The sequence below is a fragment of the Melampsora larici-populina genome (assembly GCF_000204055.1).
Source record: "Melampsora larici-populina 98AG31 unplaced genomic scaffold MELLAscaffold_37, whole genome shotgun sequence".
Taxonomy (NCBI): Eukaryota; Fungi; Basidiomycota; class Pucciniomycetes; order Pucciniales; family Melampsoraceae; genus Melampsora; species Melampsora laricis-populina.
This window is the reverse complement of record NW_006768801.1, coordinates 458,326-472,303: the sequence shown is the minus strand read 5'-3', so window position 1 is coordinate 472,303 and position 13,978 is coordinate 458,326. Positions and strand designations below refer to the sequence as shown.

Below are 13,978 nucleotides of genomic sequence, written 5' to 3'. Positions count from 1 at the left end.
ACAATTCTGTCTTTTCCCACAATATGGGTACTGGTGTCAGAAAATGGGTAGAACAGGAAATATCCCTATACTGAGGGATAAGACTTCCTAAATTTGATGCAGATCTAGAGGTATTCAAGGTTGAATAAAAAAAACCTCCTTCTCAGAATATTTTTCTCCACACGTCAAACTCCCCATTTCCTCTATCTCATGCCTGCCTCTGGTCAAATCATACTATCAAACCTTTTGTATCTCACAATACAAGCTCTCAAACTTTTGTTCTACTTTCAGGCCCACCCACCACCCAGGAGAAGTATTTGATAAAAGTTAGATATGCTGCCCTGATAATGACTGATTGAACATGAATGTGTAGGGGAAATGTTGTACAGAAGTTGTAGAGGGAGTGCCGAGCCCACCATTCATTGCTGAAAATGTCCGACTATCTTGAAACACCCTATAACAGATAAGACTGATAATATGTGCTCTGTTAGATAAAGGTAAACAGTTATACAACATGAACTCTATTCATCTCCATGTGAGCTCTATCCTTCTTGAACTCAACAAGACTACCTTAGTCAAACTTTGCATTATTCCGTGTGTGTGAGTTGACGTTGAATAGTCATTTCATAATTTAACTAAATGCTTTGAGTCAATTGAGCAACAACAAGCCGCCTCCCCTCTACTGTCACCAGCTGTCTTATCTCCTCTGGCCCTTATCAGCCCCCCCAATAAGCCTAGAGTATTTCATCACAAATATTTTAGGTTCATAGGACAAACCAGAGACAAAAAAACTTATTACATTAAGAATTACAACTTAAGATAAGAAAAGGAATAATAACAAACCCACCTAGACATGTCAAGAAAAGAGTGGACACATACTTGTGCCAATCAAATATTTCAAAGCTCTCTTGAACACTTGCAAATGAAGAATCAACATATTATCAAGATGTTGTGATAGTTGAACAACTGCAAATGATAAATCTGGTGTTGTGGTGTTATTCAAATACATCAACATACCTACTGCATGTCTATAATTTTCACATAGATCATTGCATTCATTGACTTCATCTTCCAAACCTGGTACTAGACAAGAGCATCCCCAACACACTGTAGAACTTATAACCCAACAAGCACCACCAACAAATTTAGCTTGGAATGAAACCCCAAGGTATCCTCAGATGCCAAACCTTGGACAGAAGCTTCCCGAGGTTTTGATCCAAGGTAATCTTCAGCACAAGACAATACCTCCAATAGAAACCTTGGACAAGGTCTGTCTGAGGATTTGCCTCCAATGATGCCTTGGATTTCTCAACCCAAGGTGTCTATGTTGGCAGTGTTGAGTTGTGATGTTTGCAGAAACAGTCCAAACATCTGGGCAAAACCAACACCACAGCATTGCAGAAGGCCCGGTTGCAGTTAGTGGGTGGGCCTGCCTATTCTCTAGTACTATATAACACCTACTACAATGGTCAACAGCCTCAAAAACCAACAAAAACCAACAAAAACCAACAAAAACCAACAAAAATACCTCTGAAATACCTCTGATGTAATCCTATGATGTGATTATTACTGATGTATTACATGATTTAAGCTTTGAAATTGATCAATTGATGTTTATCAATGATGGAAAGATCTTCTTCACTCATAGGTGAAAACCAATTTCAAATTCCGACTTTTTTGTAAAGTGCTCCAACTTTTGATTACTAAAGCTCATCTTGTAGATCTCATAATGCTGATCATTAATTGGCCTAATATGACCCCAAACCTGATGTGTGATGAATATGTTATTGAGCTGTAAAGATTGATAAATCAAGCTTTTTGTCATGTAAATGTTGCTACATGTGTGTATGTAAGCACAAAATTCAAAATTCATATCATTTTCTTCAATTCCTTATAACTTTTCCACAGAACCTCTGTGACTATTGTTTCAAAGGTCTTACATTATGAAATGGAACATCCTGTGCTAATTGAGCTATCACCCATCCTGATCTGACAAGTTTTGGCATATGTAATTGGCTGAAAACTTTCCTTTTGACAATTTTCAAACCTTCTCACCTTGTTTCACATCTAACATTGATTTCTTCCACATCATAAGATCACTGTGAATCATTCCATTCATAAAAATCACTTAAAAATCACTCTAGTAACTCATGGCACCATTAAATTCATTCCTCAATGACATCATTACATATGAATAAATCCTGTAGTATCCTTGTTTACCATCCTTGAATTTCCCTCTTTCTCGAATAACTTCACTCCTCTGAAGATTTGCTTTCCACAATGTATCTAGTAATATTATTATATTTGACAATCCCCATACAATACTGATAAAGTATTGTGTATATTAGCCAATACTGGGAAAGTATTGATTATCTTTGGACAATACTGGAAAAGTATTGCATATCATAGTCAAACTCAAACCCTTGCAAACCAATTGCAACATCCAATGTTGGCCTTTGTACTAAATGGGATACTGAAAATATACTGAAAATTATTGGATACTACCGGTAGCCTAGCCAGTTCAGAGCATCTCCTATTGTTTGAGTAAATTTTCTGTAAATTTTCTGTACGTACTCACTTGGTGCAGTATCATTAGATACAGAACAGTGGATTTCCACTATCGTTGCTTTATCTCAAACAAAGTACAGTGCATACAGTACAGAAACACCTCATTCCCACTATTGTGCATTTGGTAAAAAAACTGCAAATCTGACACTTGGGATTTCAAAATTATCAGGCAAACATCCACTCAAAAGGAATCAGTTTGCAAAGAACACAACTGATCTGATAGTAACTAAGTTGAAAACAATCACTTTCAAAACAAGATGATTGGTTTGAGAATTATTGATTTGAGAAGGATTGATTTGAAAACAATCAGTTCAAAAACAATCAATCTGAAAACAATCAATCTGAAAATGATAATTTGAGAACAATTGATTTGAAGATGATAAATTTGAAGACAATTGAATAAGAAAACAAATGTTTTGTGAAAAAATGACCTTTTGAAGACACTTGATCTGAAAAATGAAGAATTTACAAGATCAAAGAGGTGCCAACACCTCAAAAATGGTGTTTGATGGTGATGTACATACCGGTGTAGTGCAAAGTGGGAGTTGGGACTGTGATTTTGAGGATGAGTTGTATGATCTGCTTGATAGAAGTGAAGAAGATCTGCAGATGCCAAACTCTGCAGAATCGGTAGAGGTCCAGTACATTTACTGGACCTTGACAGAATTTCTGCTGATTCTGTGGATACCAATGCGTGTTTTTGACACAATTGGGGATTTTGACCCTCAGTACGGTAAAATTTACCGTACCAAAGCTGTTTACCAAGACAATAGGAGATACTCTCAGTATAGCTCAAGTGGATACAGTACCCAATACGGTATTGAAATCCAAAATACTGTGTGATGGACCAGAGCTTAAAGTACCTCCAATACCAATACCAAGTATTTCCCACATGCTACCATGAAAAAGATACAACACCAATACTTTACACCAAATAGTAAAGTAAAGGTGGCAGTGTTTCACCAGTGATCCATTTTTATAACAATCTCAGCATTTTAAATGTATAAGAACACCCAACAGAGCTGAAAAAATAGTGCTGCCTATGAGCACTCTTCTCAAAATTCAATAAGCTACACAAAACTTGAGCTAACCTAAGTTAAGCAGAGGAAAAGTTTTAAAGATGAGACACAAGTTATGAGCTTATAGAGCTCAGAGTAGATGATCTAAAGTGATTGTCTCTGTCCAAAAGATAGACAGTATCAATTTATACTAACCTGATAAAACAGTGCTGCTTATGAGCACTCTTCTCCAAACTCAATAAGGTACACAAACCTTGAGCTGACCTGAACACAGCAACAAAAGATGAAATGAAATGAAATCAGGATCATAAAGAAACAAACTGATGTAGGCAGACATTAAAAGTATCTATGTTAAGCAGAGGGAAAGTTTTAAAGATGAGACACAAGTTATGAGCTTCTAGAGCTCAGATTAGATGACCTAAAGGAATTGCTAACAGTCAAGGGATATTAGTAAAGCAGTTTTGTAGTGATTTTAAAAGAAACACTTACTACCTTTCCAAAAGATAAGGAAAGAGAGCACAAAGAAAAGACATCAAGTATATATCAAACAGTAAAACAAAACCAATAACACATTAGGGAAGATTTGCAACAAGATTGTTGGGATTGATGTGCAACATACTTTTCACCCTTTTCTAACAAATGAAAACATAACATAAACAAAAAACACAATACCCAACACTTCACTGAATCTTCATCAACAACCATGACCATGAATCTTTTTCTTGAAAACCCAATTTTTTCCTATAGCTTTCCTTAACTTAAATTTACCAAATCCCATACTCTCCTACAATTCAAATTTGTCAATTTTACATCTATCACATTTCTCCAGTCAGATTTGTTGTCTGATTTCAATGCTTGAAAAATAAGTCTACAGATCCATATCCACTTTTGCCACTTGTGCTTCCATGCAAATGCTCCAAAGTCGGTTTCCAGAATAAAAGGGGTAATTATGATGTTATCAATCTATGATTTCACATCTTCTGGATTGACTGATACATGTTGTGTTAATTGAACATGTTATCTTTGAATGTTACAAGTGATAAATTGTTGAGCAGGTTTGGCACAGTGACATTCAGGACCTGGTGGTAATTTTTTTTTGACACATTAACAATGCTTGAATTATCATTGGGAGCTGGTACATATGTTATTTAATTGCCAGTCCCAAGAATTTTTCAAAGGAATCAAAGGTAGCACAGGCAATGGATGTATCAAATCGTTCTCTGATCTTGGTGGTGGTAAGTGTAACCAGTCTTTGTATAGGAAAATACCTCTTTATTTCCTATGCCAGACAAACACAATACTTCCTGATTCCTAATTGATAACTCAGAACCAAAACTTTCCAGAAAGTATTGTCAAACCTTTTACAAAACTGCTATGGAATCAGCATGCAAACTTGACACCTGATATGATCTAGATGGGCTTTAGGTACAGAGACTAGCTGTAAGCGGTCTATAGGAAATGGGGTTAAATTGTGGAAGGTTGTATCTGATGATGATGTCTTATGATTAGATTGTACCATGAACAATGATGGTGACATATGTATTGAGACCAATGTATATAAGAACAGTGTCTACATGTATAAGCATAGGTATATTCACTTGCAATCTTTTCTCTTGAAACACTCACTGCAGTTTATGTTTTATGTTCGTATGTTCAACTTCTCTTCGTGTCTAAACAAACCTCAATCTTCTAGCTAGAAGTCAAAATACAGCTACTAAACATATAAAAGGCATAAAAATACAAATTTGTGTCGCACCGAGATTTAATACAAAAGTATAAAACCTGTTAAATCCGATCGAAAGTGACAGGTCTCCCGCAAGACATTGTTGAATTGTGTCCAAAACCAGGTTTAATCTAGTTTTGGGCTCTTAGATTTTACTTCGGGTGCATCACACAGACAAGGAATTCTGCCGTTTAATTCTTTAACGGCTGTAATCATTCACCTTGAATCTCAACACGTAACAAATTAAATTTTTTCCCAGATCACAATCAAAATTCCACAAAGATGTACTTGTAAAGACAAATATTTTTTTTGTCTTTCCATTGTTTTGAACACAGTTGACGGCTTCTCAACAACCCAGATCCTTCTACATTCACATATGCATTGATGGTCAATTTGTCTTGAAACATTCATGCACGGTTTTCTTTTGATTAATCCTCGGACAATCGTACCCAACACACTCGATGTGTTTTAAGAAAGAGTGTGCATTACGTTTTCGAGAACCGTTCGAGTTCAATTGTATGAAACTTTAAGTATACGAAGTACAATCTGAATAAAAATAAATGGAAAGAAATCAAATATAATAATCAATGATTATATATCTATCAAATAAAAATAAACAATCAAGATGTTTTTCAAAATGAATGAATTGAAAATTATCTATCTATTGATATTCACACATCTTTCATCATCAATTGATACTAATCACAAGAAAACAAAACTCACCAAAGTAAAAAAAAGATGAAAGATCAAAATCAAAAGAGTGAAACCAATAAAATAATCAACTCATTATATATAAAGACCTAAACAATACAAAGCTACAATCAAAAGCCCCAAAAAAAAAGCATTTTTCACATGCCAATAAATCTCACTCAATCACTCATTAAGATCATCTTCAACAAAGAAACAAAGAAAAAAAAATCAAACTTATACTATGCAAACTAACCCAAAAGAAATGCTAAAAGAAGTCAAAAAATCATACTCGAGGTAATTCATTCATTCATTCATTCCTTTTGACCTTCACAAACATCTGATAACCATCTTAATCTAGATGAATCAAGTGATTTGAGTCTCAAACAATTCAAAAATAAACTTTGATCTCCTTGTGCTTCGAATGGATAACTTAAACTTAATTCTTGAAATCCTATAATCTTATTCACCACTTTTGAATAAATTCGAAATTTATGTATATTCACTAATGGATATAAATTAGTTCCTTCTACAAATCCACTTTCTCGATCGATGATCGGTACTCCGATCGATGGTTCGTTTGGATTTAAATAAGTCGGTAATTCATCATTGATCGTCAAGTCTCGCAAATAAAGACCTGTTTGATGTAACCCCTCATCATCAGCGATCAGTTTGTTATGATTCAGTGAAACAAAAATTATAATGAAGACTAACCCAAGAATGGAATACAACCGACAACTCTGACTCGTTCATCATGACCACCAGGCGTCGTCGTTATACCCGTCGGTCCACCAACAGATTCGATGCCTTCAACTAATTGGTCTTGAACAAGTCTTAAACTTTTGAAATTGGCTCCATGTGATGTAAACTCTTTCAGATCTCTAAACATACGACTTTCCCAAATTCCCAACTTAGCCCAAGTTCGTTTTAATCTAGTGATATAAGGTGTTTGTAAACCATGAATGATTTGTGTCAAGGTTTGAAAATTGTTTTGTCGATAACATTTCTATAAGATTCCAAAAAAAAAAAAGTTTTATCAATCAGTTTCATGGCTTATCTTTTTCATCTCAAAAATCAATTCAAAACTCACAAAGGCCAATCTAATCAATTTTCCCAACAATCTTACCCTTTCTTCCAATCCGACTGTCATAACAAGTTCAGATGCAACCCAATTACAAGTCAAATTGAATCTAACAATCAATCCTCTCACATTATCACTCTTACTCTTGCCTTCAATCACTCTCTGTTTCATATAACTTGTCCAACAATTCGTATCATTTGAAGATCCATTTCGACCATTCTCTTGCCACCTACTCATCAAAAGCTCTTGCCAAGTGATCTTCCTTAACAAATCACGTTCAATCAATGCAAATTGTTGTGCCAAGATCTCTGTTCGGAAATCCAGTAAGAAAGATCGATGGATAGGTGGTTGAGCTCCGCCTACTCCTCCGAACAAAGAGATCGGTCGACTCAAAGCACCACCGCCTACAAACCGTTTGTGAAGTGCAACTTTTCGATCCATGGCTTGTTGATTACTGTTCAACTCACTCGCTGTTGGTGTCTTATGCTTTCGTTTCCATAATTCATTCCCTCCCCCTACATTGCTATTCACACTTTCCTTTGATGAATTCATAAACTTGGGTCTACTGCTTTGCTCCTCTGATGAACGATGTCCCTCTTGGCCCCCTGAGTCTCGTTCGGCCACATGATCAAACGTGATCTCAGGCACTGTGGATGTAGAAGTCTTGTCTACGCTCAGGTCATGTTCTCCGTCGATCATTTCCATTTCACCTTCCTCTTCCTGACCTTCCTCTTCCTCTTCGCCTTGTTCTTCTTCTTCATCAGTCACTACTGCCAAGGAAGATGCAGAGGAAGAGAAAGTGCGATGACTATCAATAGTAGAACTTCTACTCCTATTGCCGGTCCTGCTAGCTTCTAATGATTTCATCATTTGTCTTTCCACCTTTCTCGCTTTTTCCCTTTCTCGATCAGCATCAATGACACCTTCTAATCTTCTCAATGCAGCTTCTACATCCCCAGGTTCGTCCTCATCACTATCTAATCCTTCAGCAACAAAATTCGCCACCACACCCATACCCCCTGCTTCATCTTCATCTTCATCTTCCCCTCTAGCCTCTGTTCCATCCTGAAGCGAATTTAATGTATCGGGTAAGGAAGTCACAGAATCGCCTAATTTAGATTTTCTAAATATTGAACCCGCAATGGAAGGAACTCTCCTGGTTCCAATCGATGAACTAGTCTCAGTAGACAAACGAACACCACTATTGACCCTCAGTCGTAAGGAAGGCTTCAATTGCGCAAAGAAAGATCGACGGGTCGAATTGATGGCTTCTTTGAGATCTCCCGCAGCCCTCAATCGTCTCAGAGGTCGATGATTTTCATTATGTTGGTCTGAATCACTACCATCTTCATCTGAAAGGTCAAGATCGTCGAGCTGGACGCTGATGTCTTGTGGAGTTGTTCCTGATCGACCTGACCGAAGGGAAAGATTGTCTCTAGATGAGCTACTCTCACGACCTCCATCCACACTCAGCGATGGTCGATCAAGACTCATAGAATTGCGGCCCATACTCATAGAGTTTCGATCCAAGCTCAAGGATTGCCTAGACTCGAAACCAAGTATTCGCATTGAACCTAGATTTTGATTGGCAAATCGTTTCTTGATTTGTTTCTTGAACAATCCAGTCCCCACACCTTTAGAAGTCCGATTGGATTCTGATTTGATAGTTTCAGTGCTAAGAGATTCATGTAATGATTGAGGTCTAGATCCAAACCTTCTAGCATCAATCTCGTCTTTCTCATCTTGTACCATTCCAAATGAAAGTGCTAATGAGGCTGGGTTACCATCCAAATATTCGATGGCTTCTGAACCGACTAGTGCCACTAGACCTTCAGTTCCCTTTTCATCACTCGAACCAGGTTGTGATGAAGTGGTATAGGATGTGTTCGAAGTCGAGGATGAGAGTGAGAGTTGGGATTCGAAACCATCTTCATCGTCTTGAATCAAAGGTGAACTCAAATGACCGCGATCTATTTCCGAGCTTGTCTTCTCGATCTCAATGCTATACTTTCCCGTATCTTCCATGCTCAGCCTTTCATATTCTAAGTTGGTCTTTTCAAAGCTAGGGGGACATTCTTCAGTCTCGAATCTTCTTGAATATCTTAACTCTTTATCTTCAGCAATCTCTTCCAACCTTTCGGGTCCGTTTTGCTCTAATCGATGGTCACCCTCAAAGAAACTCATAAAACGTTCTAATCCACCTTTTGCGCAGAGCAGGTCACAGACCTCTCCATTCGATTCCATGTGATCATTGAAACGACTTGAATCCGTCATGGAGGAGTAAGGCCCAGTGGCAGTGACTGTACCTGATCGATTGTTGATCATCCGCTTGAACCGGCCAAAGGTTCCCATGGTTGACGTAAAATAACGTTGAAGAGGGTTGTGCTGTTGGGTGAAGCCAAGAGGATCGATAGGTCTAACATGACTGATTCGGTGATCCAGAGTATCGCTAGAGTGGGTCATTGAATGAGTGGGGACCTGAACTAATGTAGCGTTGATGGTTGTCGATTTGCGTGAAATGAAAAGAGGAGCTCGGTCGAACTTGACATTGATTTCATCTATTGCATTCGATTCAGGTTCTGAGATTTCATGCGTGTCTTGTGCAAAAGATTCCTTGAGTTTTTCATATCGAGCTCGGATGGAATTTGGATCTGGAAGCTCATTGACCTCTGGTTTGACGTCCACCTCAACATCTTCGTCATCGGTAGCCTGGAAAGAAAGGTGGTCAGAGAGGCCTTCAATACTAGAATGAACATGCTATACGATGGTGACTCACCTGATCCTCCGAAGCATCTCCATCGTTCAACTTTAAGTCACTTTTAGCCAGATTGCTATCCCGAGCCTGCGTTTCAGATTCTCCTTGTCCAAACACATCTCTCACATCCTTATGCCTGGTCTTACTTTTGTCATTGTTATCTGAGACTAGATTGTACGCTAGATAAACATCTTTACGTTGTTTCACAACCTTTTTCAAACTTTTCAAAATCTTGAGGTCTTCATCCCCTTTGCCGTTGGGCTTAGGATCGATTTCTAATAAACATTGTCTGATCGACTTGATCTTTTGAATCAGATTTTTTAACCAACTGGTCAAGCTAAACCTCAAGACCCTATCTTGCAAAAAATCGTCTTCGAAATGATTCAATAACCATTGCCTAATCATCACAAACGTCCGCACTTTCACAATCCTCCTACCCGCTTCTTCTTGTGCATCAATTGAAATCTTCCGACCCCAGATATCTAAGCAATCGTCTTTATCGTCTTCCGAACTTGTACTGATCTGTTTACATTTAAAGAGAATAGTCCATTCAAATCGAGAAGTGAGTAACATGCACAAGTCAATCGGCTTCATCACATTGCGATAAGTGAAAAAGAAATCCCCCAGTGCTCTGGGATCAATGCGAGTAGTCAGTTCAGCAACCCATCGTTCAATCGTGGCTGCCATCAAGATGCGTTGAAGTGTTGGAGTCGGGATAGCCCGAGAGCCGAGACTAGACCGTTTAGTGAGGTTTTGGTTTCCTTCCTCGGTGAGGGTTGAGTTGGATGACGCCCGATGAGGCGATTGAGATCCTTCATTGAGAATACTGGTGGAAGAGTTCCCAAAAGAATTGGGAGCGGAACCCATTGGGACTGAGGTAGCTGGTGATTGATGACGAGCAGATCGACTCCATCTTCTAACGTTGTAAACTGAGCTACTAGCACCTCCAACATCACTACTTTTACTTGAATTACTATTACCGATATGAGCCAGATTGGAAGTTGAAGATGTTGAAGACTGATGTGTTTGTTGTCGTTCAACAATTGAAGAGGACCTTTTCGTCGTGACAGAAACAGATGATTTGGATGAATGTTGTTGTTCCCCCCAAATCACAAAACGTGGGTCATCGCCAGGTTGAGCAATCACAGTGATCTGATGAGCTGCGGCATTAACTCTACCAATCTGATCTCTCCCAGCATTGAGGCTGTTGGCTGACGGGCTATTTGGTCCAACGGGTGAGGGGAGGTTCGAGTAGGATGGAATAGCAGATTGATTAAAGGTATCAAATATTGAGATATCTTGAAACCTAGGTTTTCGAGATGCTGGAAATGGATAACTTGGTTCGTGAGTTTTTTGTTGAGGACTCGGTCTCGCCGTGCGGATAGATTCGTTAGAAGCAGCACCGTGCATCGTCCGTCGGCGTTTGGTAGCAGAGAGAGTACCTCGGGTAGCTGTATCTAAGTCAAAGCTGGTTTGAAATTGGACAGGAAGGGATGCACGATGAAAACCTGAAGTGGGAGTGGTATCATCTGGGCTGCGCAAAAGAGATGTTGGATTGGGTGCTGAGGAAGCAAGAGGATAAAAGTCAATAACTTGTGGTGTGTTTGAGATCAATCAAAACTCACGAGGAGTAGTGTGAGGAGCATAAGAAAGTGGTGAACGATCAGTAGATTGCCGAGCAGGATCTGTAAAGAATTTGTCCAGACAGGAAATTTAAGTCAGATTGAAGCATGGTCCGATGAAGCGGAACAAAAAATGAACAAACTCCAGGAGGCTGTAATGTAATCTTGACGCAATCGATAGATATCATCCGAGCTAAGACTTTTCTTAATGCTTCTTGTAACACTAGGCTTTGGATTAGTGGTATGATTACGGTAAAGTTTGACACCATTTCCAAAAGGCACAATCGGTTTAAGACTTGGTTTAGGTACTCTTTTCTGAGTGTGCGATCTGATCAATGTATTTGGTGGGGATTTGGGTGTAAATTGATTATCACCCAAGGAGTTTTCGTTGATCGTCTTCACGTCTTGGTTTTCCCGTTTAGAATGATGAGATTGAGAGGGAGAAGCGAGCAAAGTGGTAGGTAGAGGTTCAGTGCGAGGCGATGGTGCATTTGGACGGAAAGAACCAAAGTCAGAAGTGGTGTTGGTGTAATTGATGTTAGCAGTAGTATTACTTCGAGCCTTTGTAGTGGTCTTCATGGTGGCAGGCAGGTTGGATGATGAGGAAAAATTCGATTTCATTGGCAAAGTGGCGTTCGGGCGAGCGTGGTTGTTCCGAATCGCAGTTGAGGTACGCCAACCCAAGATCTTTCCAAGTACATCAGCATCTCTGAGTGATTCTTGGCTAAAGTTATGTGTGGCTGAGTGAAAGGCCTGATTGTGTTTGCCACTGTAGGTTTGTTTTGAAAGAGATTGCTTCTGTTGCTGATCAAGTTTATTTCTCAATTTCATATCGGAAACCGAACCACGTAAAGATCGATCTGGAATGAAGAGAGCAGATTGATTCTGATTCGATTGAGATTGAGAGTCGTTATTAGGAGATGAATAGAACCCCATCTGATCAGGTGAGATGGTGACTGGGGTGAATGCTATGGTGAAGTGGAGGTTGAGATCTGGATCAGTTTTAAAAACAGGAGAAAGTTGAGATTTGAAAGAAAGAGAGACTAAACTTGGATGATTGGTTGTAGTGGATTCGAGTAAAGCAGGAGTCGATTGAGAAGAAGAAAGTGAGAAATTTAACAATTGAGGAGTACTCTTGTAAGATCGAATGCCTTTAGGAGTCGGACTAGAATAAGGAGAATCGATAGTTGACTGAGTAGTAGTAGTAGCAGTAGTAGGTGTTCGTTCAGCTTCAGGAGATGCTAATGAGATGATGTTTACATTATAATCATTACTATCGATGAAAGTTAAAGTGGGTGAAGTGATGGAACTAGGAAGAGAAGTAGTAGTAGTAGTAGTAGTACTGTGATGGTTGATTGATGGTAAGTTTGGTAAATCGGTTGGATTCGGTCTGTAAATCAAAAATCAATCAAAAGATAGATTCATGGTTTCAGTATTGGATCATTCGATTTGTACACCTTCACTATCATCTGGATTCCTATGGTGATCTTGATTAATCAATGACTTGAGTACCAGTTCATGTACATACTGCTTGTTGATCCTTCGTTTGTCAAGTTGTCAAGATGAAGAAATCCAAAATCAAGTTCACTCACCTCACTTGATAAACTGGTTTCCCATTCCAATCTCTTTCACTCGATTGTACAATCAATTCTGATTCTAAAAGCGCTTGATGATCTATCAAGTCAATTTGTGATTGGTTGATTTCAGGAAATGCATCTTTAAGTTGTTGGATAGCTAATGCCCTTGCTGCACTCATAGAAGTAGTCTCAAAGAGTGAAGAGTCTTGAAATTGATCGTTTGAACTGAGTAAAGGTCCCACATGATCCGAAGATGAGACTGCAGTAGGTGATGGTTTCATCTTGATCAGACTGACTGAGAAATGAGAACGGTTTGGATGATTGATGAAGGTGAGAAAGTTGAGTATGAGTCGATTATAATCTTAATCTTCTTGTTGTCGTGACATTAAAAATTTCTACTTGATGATGTTTTCCTTCTGTGTTTGCTGTTTGATTGAATTTGAAGCCAGTCAGTTTTTCGAAACAGAGAGATTAAAATGATCGTAAGAAGACACTTTACAATTTTCTATTATATATATTTATTGTTCAGTTGAATGGTGGATGATGGTGAAGATGGATCAAGCGTTAAAGAGAAATTATCATAAAGTAGGTGGGAAATAAAATACCTACAAGCTGAATGGATGGTGAGTGGTGGAATCGAGTTTAATGAATTTTATGTAAAATAAAAGCTTTTCACCTTTCAAGTTTGTACTACAAGTTCAAGTCTGTTTGTGTATATTTTCATTTTGTACTAGTACTTTGATATTTGGTTTCCTATTGATCCTATTCAATGCACAGACCTTTCACATCAACCATTGGATTCTAGAGTCTATCTAGACCATTGAGCATTGACTGATTATTTCCCATAAACCGAAATGAATTTCTCAAGTCTGACATGCTCTACTTATTATTCTCAAAGTACATCATATGATTTGACTCAAGCATTTTCACTCAACCCGACTTTGACTGGTAGCCTCTGATGATTTTG

At 38.4% G+C, this 13,978-nt stretch overlaps 1 protein-coding gene across 1 annotated transcript; it reads right to left on the bottom strand.

The window, feature by feature from the left end:
• Positions 1–5,759: 5,759 nt before the first annotated feature.
• MELLADRAFT_78647 (uncharacterized protein) lies at positions 5,760–12,013 on the bottom strand (the record flags this gene model as incomplete). Its single annotated transcript, XM_007413480.1, has 7 exons — positions 5,760–6,613; positions 6,691–6,982; positions 7,103–9,766; positions 9,834–10,183; positions 10,757–11,404; positions 11,438–11,497; positions 11,578–12,013. The coding sequence occupies 7 exons, from the start codon at positions 12,011–12,013 to the stop codon at positions 6,291–6,293; spliced, it is 4,773 nt and encodes a 1,590-aa protein (XP_007413542.1).
• Between the last annotated feature and the right edge of the window lie 1,965 nt (positions 12,014–13,978).